Source organism: Mustela erminea, chromosome 5, assembly GCF_009829155.1.
Source record: "Mustela erminea isolate mMusErm1 chromosome 5, mMusErm1.Pri, whole genome shotgun sequence".
NCBI classification, from domain to species: Eukaryota; Metazoa; Chordata; class Mammalia; order Carnivora; family Mustelidae; genus Mustela; species Mustela erminea.
The window spans coordinates 1,653,668-1,667,107 of record NC_045618.1 but is presented as its reverse complement, the minus strand read 5'-3'; the positions used below and the strand labels follow the sequence as shown (position 1 = coordinate 1,667,107).

At 48.7% G+C, this 13,440-nt stretch overlaps 1 protein-coding gene and 1 pseudogene across 6 annotated transcripts in view; one reads left to right on the top strand and one right to left on the bottom strand.

Annotated features, from left to right (window-relative positions):
- ARNT2 (aryl hydrocarbon receptor nuclear translocator 2) overlaps positions 1-13,440 on the bottom strand; it is a 142,634-nt gene that overhangs the window by 36,273 nt on the left and 92,921 nt on the right. For all 6 annotated transcript variants that reach the window (XM_032341922.1, XM_032341925.1, XM_032341926.1 and 3 more), the window contains exons 9-10: positions 1,528-1,604; positions 62-196 (exon numbers count right to left, since the gene is read on the bottom strand). In XM_032341922.1, the coding sequence (XP_032197813.1) occupies positions 62-196; positions 1,528-1,604 (212 nt within the window). The remainder of the gene's footprint in view (positions 1-61; positions 197-1,527; positions 1,605-13,440) is intronic.
- LOC116592060 lies at positions 7,297-7,464 on the top strand (annotated as a pseudogene).

Sequence of the window (13,440 nt, the reverse complement as noted above, 5' to 3'; positions counted from 1 at the left end):
CAAGTGCAACTTAAGTGAAGCTAAATCTCTAGCCGACTGCCATGGGCTGAGAACCGCCTACCTGGGGTTGATAGCCGATTACGCTGATGCATCTCGGGTCCACGAACGTGATGATCCCGTCGGAGTTATGCCGAGATAAGAACTCCGTGGGCACTGACATCCCAGTCATGTCCATGCACACGGGAGAGCTGGTCACCTGGAAAGGGGACAGCCACACTGAGATGCTTCTGATGGAGACAGAGACGGGGGGGCACGAGAGAGGATGGGAAGAATCCACGTGGTGTCTATGTCACAGATCCGAGCCCCAGTGTTCAAAGCGCACTGGCCACACCTCCCACTAACGGCCACCATGCGCTGCTTTGCACTGCTGGGGGCCCGTGTCCTTATTAGGCAGTGGGAATCCCGAACCGTGTATCTCAGAGGGTGGGGCGAGATTCTGCACACCAAGCCCCGGCACAACGCCTGGCACGTTGCTGGTGCTTGGGGACACTAACACCCTTCCCTCCTCCCACTGTCCCCTGAGGAGCCTGAGGAACTGGTCAACGAATTCGCAAAGCAGACATTTGCAGAGCGAATGCACTTCACCCACCTGTACGGAATAAGCCATGCTTATCACATGCTAATGAAACCTCTTATTCATTTGTCTGAGGGTGGAAGGAACTAGGACCCAAAAGCACGACAGGCTAGTGTGCTCTGGGCACACACCACCGGCAGGGGAAGGGCTGGCGGGGCCACAGGGCAAACGAGGAGGGGTCCAGCCCACTGACTGGCTACCGTGTGCACCAGACACCGAGCCCGTGGGCTTTACGGACATGATGTGGCACATTTCATTTTCACGAGATTAAAAAGCCACGTTTCCCACGTGGCTTTTGAGGGGAGAGCTTCCAGGGAAGGGGCACACCCTCCGCTAAGAAGACGGGCTATAAGGAAGGGAAGCCAACGGGTGAGCTCATTGCAGGAAGTGCAGGGAAGAGGGAACGACTGATTTTGACGATGTGGATAAAGGCGTCCCCCCAGCGAGACCTTGGAGGAGGCATAAATATGAGTGAAGGGTGGGGGGGGGGAAGAAAGGGAACCGGGAACAGCAGACAGCTGAAACAGCCTGCAGGGCCCGCAGGCGGGGAGCAGCCTGTGGGTCTGCAGAAAAGGCTTACAGGAGCGTGGGAATCAAGCACGAGGGGGACGGGAGGGATGAGGCTGGAGAGGACTCAGTGCTTCATCTTGAGGACCTTGGGGAAGCGTTCAAGGTGATCAGCCCACTGCCCTGGGAGCAGAGGCTGACTCTGCTGTGGCCGGCACCCGAGCGGGAATGGACTGAGTGGGGCCCTCTGTATAGCAAGGACTCCATGGTTCACCACCTGTTTCCCTGTGCTCTCCCAGATCCAGCCTCACCCCTGTGCAGACAGGGACCAGAAGTGAGAGAACGCTGGGCACCCGGGGGTCAGAGTGGGCAGAGCCACATGCACCTGCTCCCTGGAATCGCAAGCCCCTCTCTGGCCTGGCAGAGAGCCATGCCCTCGCCCTCACCTGGAGTCTTCCGATGGCCACGAGGCAGTACTTGCTGCCCTGCCCCACCTCAGCATCCTCCTCGGGGATAGTCATTCCTGGAATGAGAAAAGCCAGCGTCAGCGACATGCCCAAGGTGGGCAGCAAAGGGGCAAGAGCATCCCGGATGTTTATCTGTGAACCCAAAATGCAGATCCACAAGGCCCACTCGGGATCTGTAAGGAAGTGAGTGAATTAGCCGGTGCCCACTCCTGCCTGGCTCCCCTCTCTGCCTCCAATAACTTCCTGGGGACCAGAGCCTGGGCATCTGTGCACGGGGCAGAGGAGCTCAAGGAAGATGAGATGCCCATGACTCATTTACACAATTGCAAAATTTGTAAATCGAGCTACAAAGGAAATCTCAGGAAGAGGTGTAAGGGGGCATTTCCGGTTATGGAAATACTTCCTTTACAGGGGCTAAAAGGAGAAATGGGTGATGGTTACTCAGCAGTGATAACCAGTGCTTGATGGGGTCATCTGGCTGCCTCCGTCGGGGCTGCCTGCAACTCTTGATATCAGGGTTGTGAGTTTGAGCCCCATGCTGGATGTAGAGATGACTTAAAACCAAAGTATTTTGAAAAAAAAGAAAAGAAGAAAAAACCAGTGCTGTGGGTGGGTGGGACTTGGTTACAACAATCCTCCGTGTTCTTTGGTCAGGAAAGAGTCTTCTGCTCTGGGCAGTAGGGCCTGGCATCTGGTCGCTCACGGTGCAAGGTTTTGAGCATCTGCAGTTGGTTATGACGGTTGTAGGGAGGTAAGCGCCTTCCATGCTGCCCAACACCTCACAGTGTCTCTCAGGACACTGGGCTCCACTTCTCCAGGAATGGGATGAGGCTAGAGGACATGTCTGTCTAGGTGGCCTCGACACACCCCTGGCGAGCCGCTGCCCAGATCTAAGTGCCGGGGAACGTGGGAGGCAGCTGCAGAGGAGTGGCGGGAGGAAGGGGTGGGCACGGGCGTCAGCAGGAGGAAAGAATGAGGATCACACTCCATTCCGACCCACCGCCTCTGGCCGGGTGGTACCGGGCGATCTTTAGGTTATCAGCTGGATGTCTGCATTTCCTTTATTTTTCAAGCGTCCTTTGTGTAGTACTCTCAAGTAATACATGATCTCTAAACACAGTTTTGACTTAGGCCCCAGCAATAAAAAGACAGATATTCCCAAGTAAAAATGAGCAAAGGATCTGAATGTTACTCCAAAAAAGATACACAGATGACTAATAAGCACATGGAAAGATGCTCAGCATCATGAATCACTAAGAAATGCAAATCAAAACCACAGTGAGATACCACCTTACACCTCTCACGATGACTCCAACAGGAAAAACATGCAATAACAAGTGTTGGTAAAGACGTGGAGAAATTAGAGCTCCGTACATCACTGGCAGGAATGTAAAATGGCGCCAGGGCTCTGGAAAACAGTCTGGCAGCTCCGTCATGAGGCTAACCACTGGCCCACCATATGACCCAGCCATTCCACCCCAAGTGGTACATCCAAGAGAAATAAAAACATCTGCCCACACAAAACCTGTACAGGAATGCTCACGGCAGCTCTATTCACAATAGCCCCCCAAAGTGGAAACAACCCTAACATCTAAAACCCACTGATGAGTGGATGAGCAAAATGGGTAACTCCATACAATGGAATGGTCTCCAGTCACAAATAGGGAGTGTGACTCGTGCTACAGCGTGGGAGAACCTCGACAGCATTGCAGGGAGGGAAAAAAGGCAGACACGAAAGATCACACACCCCAGGAGTCTATAGGAAATGTCCAGACGATGCACGCCCATAGATATGGAAAGCAGGTGCCTAGAACTTGGGGACGAAGGGGACTAGCCATCGTTGTGTATGGAGTTCCTTATTGCGGTGTCAGAAGTATCCTAAAACTAATTTTGTTGACAGCTGCAAAACTATCTTGGTGCACCATAATCCAAATAACGAAACACTCAAAGTGGGTGATAGAGGCATGTAAAGAACACGGTCCTTTAAGGAAGTTCAGGTTTACTGAAGATTTGAAGATGTGCTCATTATATCTCAACAAAACTGGTTAAAAAAATGATTTGGGGGAAAAAGAAAGGTGGCATTGAAGGCAGTAAGAAGCTATTCCAAAGTCCCATCAAAAAAAAAATATATATATATGTATATAGGCTCCTAGGTGGCTCAGTGGGTTAAAGTCCCTGCCTTTGGCTCAGGTCATGATCCCAGGGTCCTGGGATCCAGCCCCGCATCAGGCTCTCTGCTCAGCAGGGAGCCTGCTTCCCCCTCTCTTTCTGCTTCTCTGCCTACTTGTGATCTCTGTCAAATAAATAAATAAAATCTTAAAAGAAAAAAAATATGTATACCAAAGGCAACAATTCGGTATACATCTGTCCAGTCTTTCTGGAGTGAGTGTTGAAATTAGAAAAATAAAAGAAAAGTGTTAAAATTAACTTTAATTATGTTAATACTCTTTATGCCCTTTACTGTGTGTCTATATATATAATGAGATGCTTTCCCCCCCCCCCCTTATATTGTTTTGTAACCTGCTTTGGAAACTGTAGAACTTGCTGGGAAAATCTTTCAACGTGTTAGAACATCTGTCTTTCACGTTTTCTTCCTACGGATGCACCGTCCTTCATCTGACCCATCTCTATGGTTCTCCACACGTGGTGCCCCAGCTCACTGCTTGCCTCAGTAGTGCAACCGTACACATCCTTCCAGAAAAGTCTCTGAGCGTAACGAGGGCTTCCTTCTTATCAAATTCCTGGAAGGGAAATCGCTGGTTTGAAGAACATATATGGTACTTGACTATCGGTTATATTTGCCTTTCTTTTATTTCACCCGATTCAGACTTGTTTTCCATTTGTTCCTTTATGGACAGCCTGGGAAGGCATTTGCTGTACAAAAGATCTGTCTGGGGTTTTTCCCTCACGAATTTTGAAACTCTCCTTACATAGTAAGAATATATGGGTCCCAGGCAAGTTTCTTACTAAGTGTGTTTCCTATAAAGTATTTTCTCTGTTTGTTTTTATATAGAATATGATTAAAGTACATAGAATCCAAACTGTTTTTACTCTCTGGTTCCTGCCTTTGGGGTTCATTCTCTGAAATGACCTCTACCCTACAGTTATGGAAAATATTCACCCACATTTTCAAGGAGTAGTTTCAAAGTTTCATATTTATCTTTAATAAATCTGAAATTTATTTTGATATGTTTGACTTCATGTTTTCCCAAACGATTAGTCAGTTGTCCTCAAATGATGTACTGCTGACTAATTTTTTCCTTTTCCCACTAACTGAAATGCTTCCTTCATCACACAGCACATTTCTAAAGAGACTTGGGTCTCTTGTAGGTCTTTGGTTCAATAATTTGACTTTTAAGTTCAATTTATCACATTTTAATTATTCAGGCTTTAACATACACATTTTTAGGTTTGGTATGGCAATTTTTCCTCAGTACTCTGCTTATCAGGATTTTGTTGGCTATTTTTATATTTATTGGCCCATATGAATTTCAGAATTAACTTTCACTTGAAAGAAATGTCAGTGGCACAATTACTGAAATGGTAGCAAATCTGCACACGGGCTTGGCATGAACTAAAATGTCTGTAATGTTAAAGCTTCGTATCAAAGACCATGCCTGATGCTCCAGATAAATGGCTCCCACGTGCCCCTCAACATTATTCTGCAGTTCAAGCGCTCTTATATACTTCAAGTTTATATATATATGTATATATTTTTGTTTGTTTGTTTGTTTTAAAGAGAGAGCACACACACAAGCAGGGGGAGCAGCAGCAGAGGGAGAAGCAGGCCTCCCGCTGAGCAGGGAGCCCAATGCAGGGCTGGATCCCAGGACCCTGGGATCATGACCTGAGCTGAAGGCAGACACTTAACGACAGAGCCACCCAGGTACCCCTCATGTTAATATTTTTAACACATACGCTGCAACATTGCTCTCCAAAAAGGGTATGTTTCATATTGTGATTTTTTTTTTCTTTTCTTTCTTTCTTCTTCATTTTCTTCTTTTATTTTCTAAATGGCTCTTAGTCTTCGGGAAGACCTTCCACGGATTGGATTCGGTTTTTCAGAGAGATCGTCACATCATCTGCAAACTGTTTATGAAATGGTAATTTCATCGTCCCGTTCTTTCCTCTCTTCCTTTCAGTAGTAATTACACCTCTTCCCTCCTCTTTATGGCCGTGGGTAGAAGTCACACAGTGTTGGTGCGTGAGTGTGAGAGCGAGCCTTACCCCTCCCCCCGCCCCCAGTGGAGACCCGACCCAACCAACGACCAACGGTCCCCATTCTGTCAGGTGCTGATAGGCGGCTCCAGCATTCCTTCTGTCTCTGTTAAGGAAATCCAGTTCTATTATTAGTTTATAAAGATATTTATGTTTAAAGTTTACTAACTGAAATGAATTTTTGTCACACAGGCTTTCTCCTTTGGTTAATTAATTACATTAGCAGATTTTCTAATGTTAAGCCACTTAGTCTTGCAATCATTATGTGTAACCATTCATTTGGTTTGCTAACACTTGTATTTAGTGTCTTATACTGACAAATGAAATTCGGTTCACAGTTTTGGGTTTTGTTTTTTTTTTTTTTCAATATACTCTTAGCAGATTTTGTACCAAAGTCGTACTAACTTGAACAAACAAAGCAGCACACTTTCCATATCTTCCTCTACTCTGCAAGTGTTTAAATAATTTGCCCATAAAACCTCCAGGCCTGGTACCCCGTAGAGAGCAATTCTTTGCCAGTTTTTACAATTTTTTAAATCTACCTTTGATTTTTTTTCTCTTCTTTATTCAAATCTGGTTACATATTTTCCCGGAAATTAGTTTCTTCCTAAAAATCTTAACGTGCATAAATCTCAATTATCCACAGTTTGTTCCTGAGTTTTTACATATTCTCTGAAAAATCTCTTCATTCTTAACATGCATTTATTTTTCTTCTTCTTCTTTTAAAATTAGAATTAGATTGTCAGAGGTTTCCTCCTTTACAAGTCTTCATGAAGAACTATGCATCATTAGGGCAATACTTTTGTTTCCAAATAAGATTTTTTCATTTTTCCTTCTTCATTAACTGCATCTTCTTAGTCTGCACATGACATTTTGTTTTCTTTTCCTTGCTCATAGGTCAAATAAATTCCACTTGCATAAATTAAATTCTCAATTTTTAAGTTAAATTCCTAATTTCCCCACATTTAATAATGAAAGCATTTCGAGACACAGCTCTCTTTAAACCCTGTTTTAGCCACGTGCCCCAAGTCTCGAGATGTTGTGGGGCCATGGTTGCTAATTACAAAATAGTTTGTAATTAGGGTTTCATTTGATCTCTATCCTTCACCAAAAGTTACTCAGGATAGATTCCTTTATACCAATAGTTGATTTGCCCTTTTATAAGGATACCAGTTATATGGGATCAGGAACCCACCGTGTTTCAGTATGACCTCTTTTTCACTTAACTAATTACATCTGCAAGGACTCTATATCCAAAGAGGTCAAATTCTGAAATATTGGGGCTTAGGACTTCAATCTATGAATTTTGGGAAAACACCGTTCAGCCTATAGTGCCTTCCATGGGTACTCTGTGTCTGCTTTTGCCCTTCCTAGTGGGTCAGCCATGACACAGACGCTGCACATGAGCTGAGACAGTGCCCTCCTGTGTCCCTCACAAGCATCACGAACTGTGCGTGGGCTTTTCCCCACTCATTAGAGAAGCAGACCCAAAACAGTCCACCAGAATGGGCCATAAAACAAAACCGATTTAGCTTTGTGCAGTGGCAGTATCGTAGCCAATGAGGTTTATCCAAGGCGCGATTATTGCTAATTGAAAACAAAACCGATTTGCCATTTCTGTTTTCTTACTTAGTGTTTTGTTATAAAGTTTCATACATTCTTTCAACAGTAATGATTAAATAAAAATGTTAAACAGTGATATTGGTAAATCTGGGAGCTTCCCAGATTGGTGCTGCAGGGTGCGTGATCAGGAGATGCAAAGAGAGACTTAGGTACCAAATACTCGCCAGCTCGCTCCTATGCTTTAAGCCCCGTGCCCGCGGTTTATATACCGCAGAAATGCGCACGACGTGATCCTTGCCCTCCAGGTGCACCGCAGAAGCAGGGAAAACAGATGCAAACCAGCTGTAATAGTAGCCATGACAGGATGTCAATAAGGTGCCTGGGAGGTTGGTGGAACCCTGGGGAAGGCTTTATAGACAAGGACTGGTGAGCATTGGGTGTGTCTGTCTGGTGGGACTGGCAGGCCCTGGGGACGGATGGCTCTGGATGGCACCGGGGGTGGGGGGAAGTTTCACGTGGTGTCGTGGTGACTCTGGTGTGGTTACACCGACGTCTGGGCTCTGAGCACCCGTGCCATCAGGGAGTCTCGCATGTAAGGCAAAAACCTACACACACCTCATCCATCTGGAAAGTTCTCACTATCATCTCAGCAACCAGAACGAGGTTTCTGTGCTTCCCTCACAGATGTCCCGAGGCCATTCACTACAGTGTGCGTACTCTGCTCTCAAAACAGGCTGCCAGGGCCCAACCCATCGCCTGTTTTATTCCCTTTAATGCAGGATGCCAGCACGTGGGGTGTGTCGTCGTTTAGGCCATGAAGGATGAGAACCTGCAATTTGTGATCAGCTGGAGACAGGATAAAAAGAGGCACACGGGAAGAAAGTAGTGTCAGCCACCATCAGACGGACTGGACAGCAGCAAATCCTACAGAGAGCAAAAAGAAACAAACTAAAGCAACCACCAATGAAACACCATCAGGGGGTAGCAGTGGGCTGAAAAGCCCTGAAGACATTGCTGAATTGTATCCAGCCCTGGAAGTCTGTCACAAGAGCTCAGAACCAGCAGGGAAAGATGAGACCCTGTTCTGTGTCCCTCATTCACTCCATGCAGCAAAATACAATACAAACAAAATCAGGAACTAAATGTCAGGCTAGAAGAAAATACTTGCAACATACAATAAACAAAGGTTTAATATTCATAACGTTATAAAGACCTCCTCTAAATCAATGAAGAAAACACACCACCTGACAGGAAAATGGGCATACACCATGAACAAGCAACTTGCAGGGGAATACAGAGAGTCAACATACCCAGGGAAAGACGTTCAGCCTTGCTAAGAAAAAAAATCCAATTTGAAATACATCCTTTCCCTCCTACACTATCAGACTGGCAAAACTTACAAAACAATGGTATCATTGTCGGTGGGAATGTGGACAGACAGACACACTGCCATCCTGCCTTGTAGGGTAAATATGGCAGTTTCTATGAAAAAGGACTTATAGCTTTGTTATTCCAATGCTGAGGTGACCCGGCACACACACCAGCACTCGTGGGTCAAGAATGTGCACAAGGACATTCACTGAAGAATCCCCTGCAGGAGCCCCAACCTAAAAACCACCTCAGTGCTCCCATCTGAGGAATGGCGATGAGCTACTGTGCAGCCACTTTAGAGAAGGAAGTCGCACTACATGTCCTACCTTGGAAACACATTTATGATACCCATGATAAGTTTAAAAACAGGCTATGTAATAAAATATACATGAGCTTCAACTGTACACACACACACACACACACACACACACACACACACACAATAAGAAGCACTGAGATGTTATCAGTTGGTTCTTCAGGATGGGACCTGGGCAGGAAGGGAGACTTATTTTTAGTTCATAACCTTTTAAAGATTTTTAAAAAAATGGGTTTGTGGGTGAATTTTACTGTGTTTTCAAAGATTTTATAGACCTTTTATATTTCCTTAATGGAGATGGGTTAGTTTTGTCATAGTTCTCTTAAGAAAATAAAGACACCAGGATAAAAATAAAGGCCAGCACATGCCATCTGGTACTTGAAAAGGGGGGCTGTGCATACTCTGAAGGTCTTCTGAGGTGGTGCCTTGTTCTCCCACATGCCAGGACTATGCGCATGGTGTACTTAGATCCAGACGTTAGAACTCTACCCTTTGACCCCCCCACACTGAGAGAAAATGCACCCCATGGTGCTAGAAGTTTAATTCTAAAACAACTGGCAGAACTGCAACACTGCTTTCCAAATGAGCTGCTCCTAAATCTTGACAATTTACATGCATCATTTTTTGTCTAAAAAGACAGTCATAAATGAGTATCTTCTGTTTATACTTGGACTCAGAAGCTACAGCTTTGTTTCCAATAAATCATGATCTGCAAATGAAAGGCTAGCCAGCAAGGGCCGAGCCACTCAGGCCACAGGGAGGTGCAGGGAGGACATTGGGAGAAAGGGAAAGGGGGCACATCAGCAGCCCCTCTCTAGGCCTCAGCTTCACTGTCCATAAGGGGAGGAGGGGGCTGTGACCCCGCCCACTGTGGGACTGAGGCCCTGTCACCTTCCTTGCAGGGGGGAGGGTTTCAGTGGAATGCAGTGGGCTGTTTTCCAAGGGAAGCCAAAGAACACTGAGCCTCTCGCATTCCCCACATTGCGCTCTTGGTGACTTTCAGCTCTCACAGACACAACGAGGCACCCCACCAGCTGCCTTCTAGAATCCAACACCTCACACTGGTGCAGAAGGCACGCCCGGCCTCAGTCCTGCTGGGGGCTGTGCTGCTCCCCCCACCACCCTAACAGCACTGGGCTCGCTGGCACCCCCAGTCCCACCGCTCCCCTCCGCCTGCCCCTCAGGCCGCCCTGCGCCGGTTCTGCCCGCGCCCCTCACCTTCCCCAGTGTCTCACTGCTTTCTGCTCCATCGTCTGCCCCCATGAACACCAGGCCCCACTCGCCCCTGCTCCCCTTTCTCAAACTAACTGGCTGCCAGATGAGCCCCTTCCACTCGGCCCTTGGAAGACGTGCTCTTCGCAAGCCAAGCCCGCGGCCACCTGCCTCTTGCAGGCCCTGAGACCTGGCTGCGTCCAGGGCACCTTCATCACGGGGACCACTGCCCCAGTAGGGCTGCTCCTTCCTCCCACGGGCCTTTGTCCTCCACCCCCAGGGCGGCCTCCACACGCCTGTCCCATCACGGTGCTCTCCCCACCCCCTCCCACCCCACCTCCCCCAGCCGTGGGCCACACTATCGCCGAGTCCACACCCCACCAAAGCACCGCCTCCATCCAATTTCAAGCCCCTTTTCAGAAAAGCTCAGAAGGCTCCCCGCTGGTCACCAATTTCAGTGCCGTTGACCCCTGTCTGCGAAAGCACACCTCCAGATCGGCTCAGGGGGTGCAGCTCATCCAAGGAGGCGTCTTCCCGGACGACAGGAAGGGCAAAGACTTTTGACAGAATACAGTAATTTTCCGCTACAGGTTGGCTGAGATCCCCTTCTGGTCTCTCCCTACAGCGTACTGGCCCCATGGGGCCTCTTAGAAAATGGCCCTTGACCTAAGCAAGGAGCAAAAGAAGGCCTGTGTATCCTCTGGAGAGCACGTCTCAGAGCACAGCAGCTGACTCTGCGGGTTACCCCAGGCCCCCCGATACAGGGAGGCGCAGATTGTCTTCATATTTGAAGTGGTGGTGACAGGGTCTTAGACGACAGGCTGCTGCGGAGGTCTCCCAGTGAGTGCCCCGAGTAGCCAAACTGGTTCCAGGAAAGATGCTTCAGGGAAAAGTGGTCTTCGTGGCTGACACCAACATCACAGAAGACACATCTTTGGTGGGTCTGTTTGTTTATGTTTAAAGTAGGCTCCATGCCCATCGTGGGGCTCGAACTCATGACCCTGAGGTCAGGAGCCGCGTGGTCTACCGACTGAGCCAGCCAGGCACCCCAGAAGATAAGTCGTTGGGAAGAGAGTGTCTCGACGGTGATGAGGGCCCCAGTACTGGAGGATGAGAGCCTCGACTCGGCATCCTGACTCTCCTGCGTGCTGTCTGCAGAGCCTCCAGCCTCCTGGCGGTTCAGGAAATAGGACTAAGGACAGTCGTGATCTGTGAAATGGAGCTGCAGTGCACTGGGCGAGAACACGTCCACCAGCACGGAGCACAGTGCCCAGCACCTGGAAATCGGTACATCCAGTTCCTGCTTGCCCTGGGACGTGGACGGTGCCATCCTCAGCACTCTTCAAAAGAGGTAGCCTCTGCTTGGCTACAGGCTTCCTCTGGGGTCGAGGGCGGGGGAGAGATGCTGGGGTCCACGGAGACAGAGTCTTGTGGGACTCTGGTTCTACCTCCGCACGCAGGAGGGGCTGGCCCGAGGCGACGTGCGAGGTTCTCTGTGGCTCTGGCATTCTGTGGGTCCAAAGGCCAGGTCCAAGTTCATCCATGCCCTCTGTCATGTTTGATACACTTTGTGAGCTCCTCCTCCGTGGCCGTGGCTGGGCTGCCCTGAGATTCAGCATGAGACCCGGCGCCTTCTCTCAAGGAGCTCGCTGGCTGCCAGGGGGACACAGAGAGCCAGATCTCCATGGTGCCATGTGGTTAGTATTAGTGCTGGGCTGCTCAGCGGGATGCCAGAGCCGCCAGGAAATGGTGTCAGGAGGGAACGGTTCCTGGCAGGAGCCACAACATTTATCCAAGTGGGTTTTAATAGGAACGGGATAATTCCAGCCATTTTAACAGATTCCTGTCATTCCCTAATCAGTGTCACAAGCTCATTTTGCCCCACGTTCAATTACCTTTCCTTTGGAAACTCGCTGCACTAACACCAGGTTTGAATAAATCCTGAGTCATGCAAAACAAGTGTGTAACTGGAAACCGCTGTTTGGGATAAAACCCCGGCATTGGCCAGAAATGTGTGTTCATCTCTTCCCCGGGCTTGCGCGAACCCTGTGCAGACACTCATGGGAAGTTGGCCTGTTCTGCAGTAACGCTGCACGGAGTCTCTCCTGGACTGACATCTTCACATGAATTAAGACATATCCGTGCCCTGTGCCAGACGCAGGGAAGAAAACAAGCCCCTCTGCAAGTGCTTCGGGCCACTCGCTCATAAAGGCTTCCAAGATACTCTCTGAGGACTAGTAATAAGTTTTAGGGAAAAAAAGAAGGTTTCTCTGGCCAAATACACTTGGGAAGCATGGTTTCAACAAAGATAACGAAGTTTCATCACTCGGGCCTACACAGAGCATTCAGTATGCTTCTCCAGGAAGGGAAAACAGAACGTGAAGTTTCCCACATCACTGAGCACAGGATCTTTGCTTCATGGTGCATCTCTGGGGATGTGCAAGCTCCCAAGCTATTTTGGGAGACGCTGACCTGCAGGTATGCTGCACTTGTGCATTCCTGCTGGTGAATCTAAAGAAATGGGTCCCCTCACTTTGCAAAGCAGAGCTCTGGAGATCAAAAGAACAGAGACCATTTGAGTAACTACCTGAACCTCACAAATGACAGTGGAAGTGACCGGGGACTGAGCTAGAAGAATCTATGTCAGTACTGGAAACCAGGAGGGTTGCCCTAAGCTGACTCGCAAGCGTGAGGAAATCTGGGGGTCCGTGGTTAGGGCAGGACCGGACTGAGGGAAGAGCGGACCAAGACACAAGCCCCCTGTGTCTGAAGGGAAAGGACAGGGGAGTGTGCGGAAGGGCCCCAGTAAGGCCAACCCATGCGCTTTGAGCTACGGTGGCTGGAGATTAGTGCAGAACGGGGGCAAATCACGAGGGAGAGCCAGGCTTGAACCCACAGAAGGCAGCATGGTGGCTGCAAGCCAGTGTGTCTGACCAGGGCCCTATGTGACCTCAGTCATCTCCTGCCCCCACTTCTGTCCTTGGGTGCAAACGGACCCTTGGTCGGGTGATAGGAAAGGGAAGCATTCCTCTTTTGCCCTTGCCAGGGCCTGACAGATTGAACTGGAACCTGCATGGCCAGTGACGGAAGCAGTCCCGAGCCTTGCAACGGGCAACCACACAGCGGCCTCCGGAGGGCGAGCCACGTGGGAAAACACCAGCATGTGGAAAAGGGGAGACGGAGTGGGGAACCCCCAAACTCAATGACCCTGC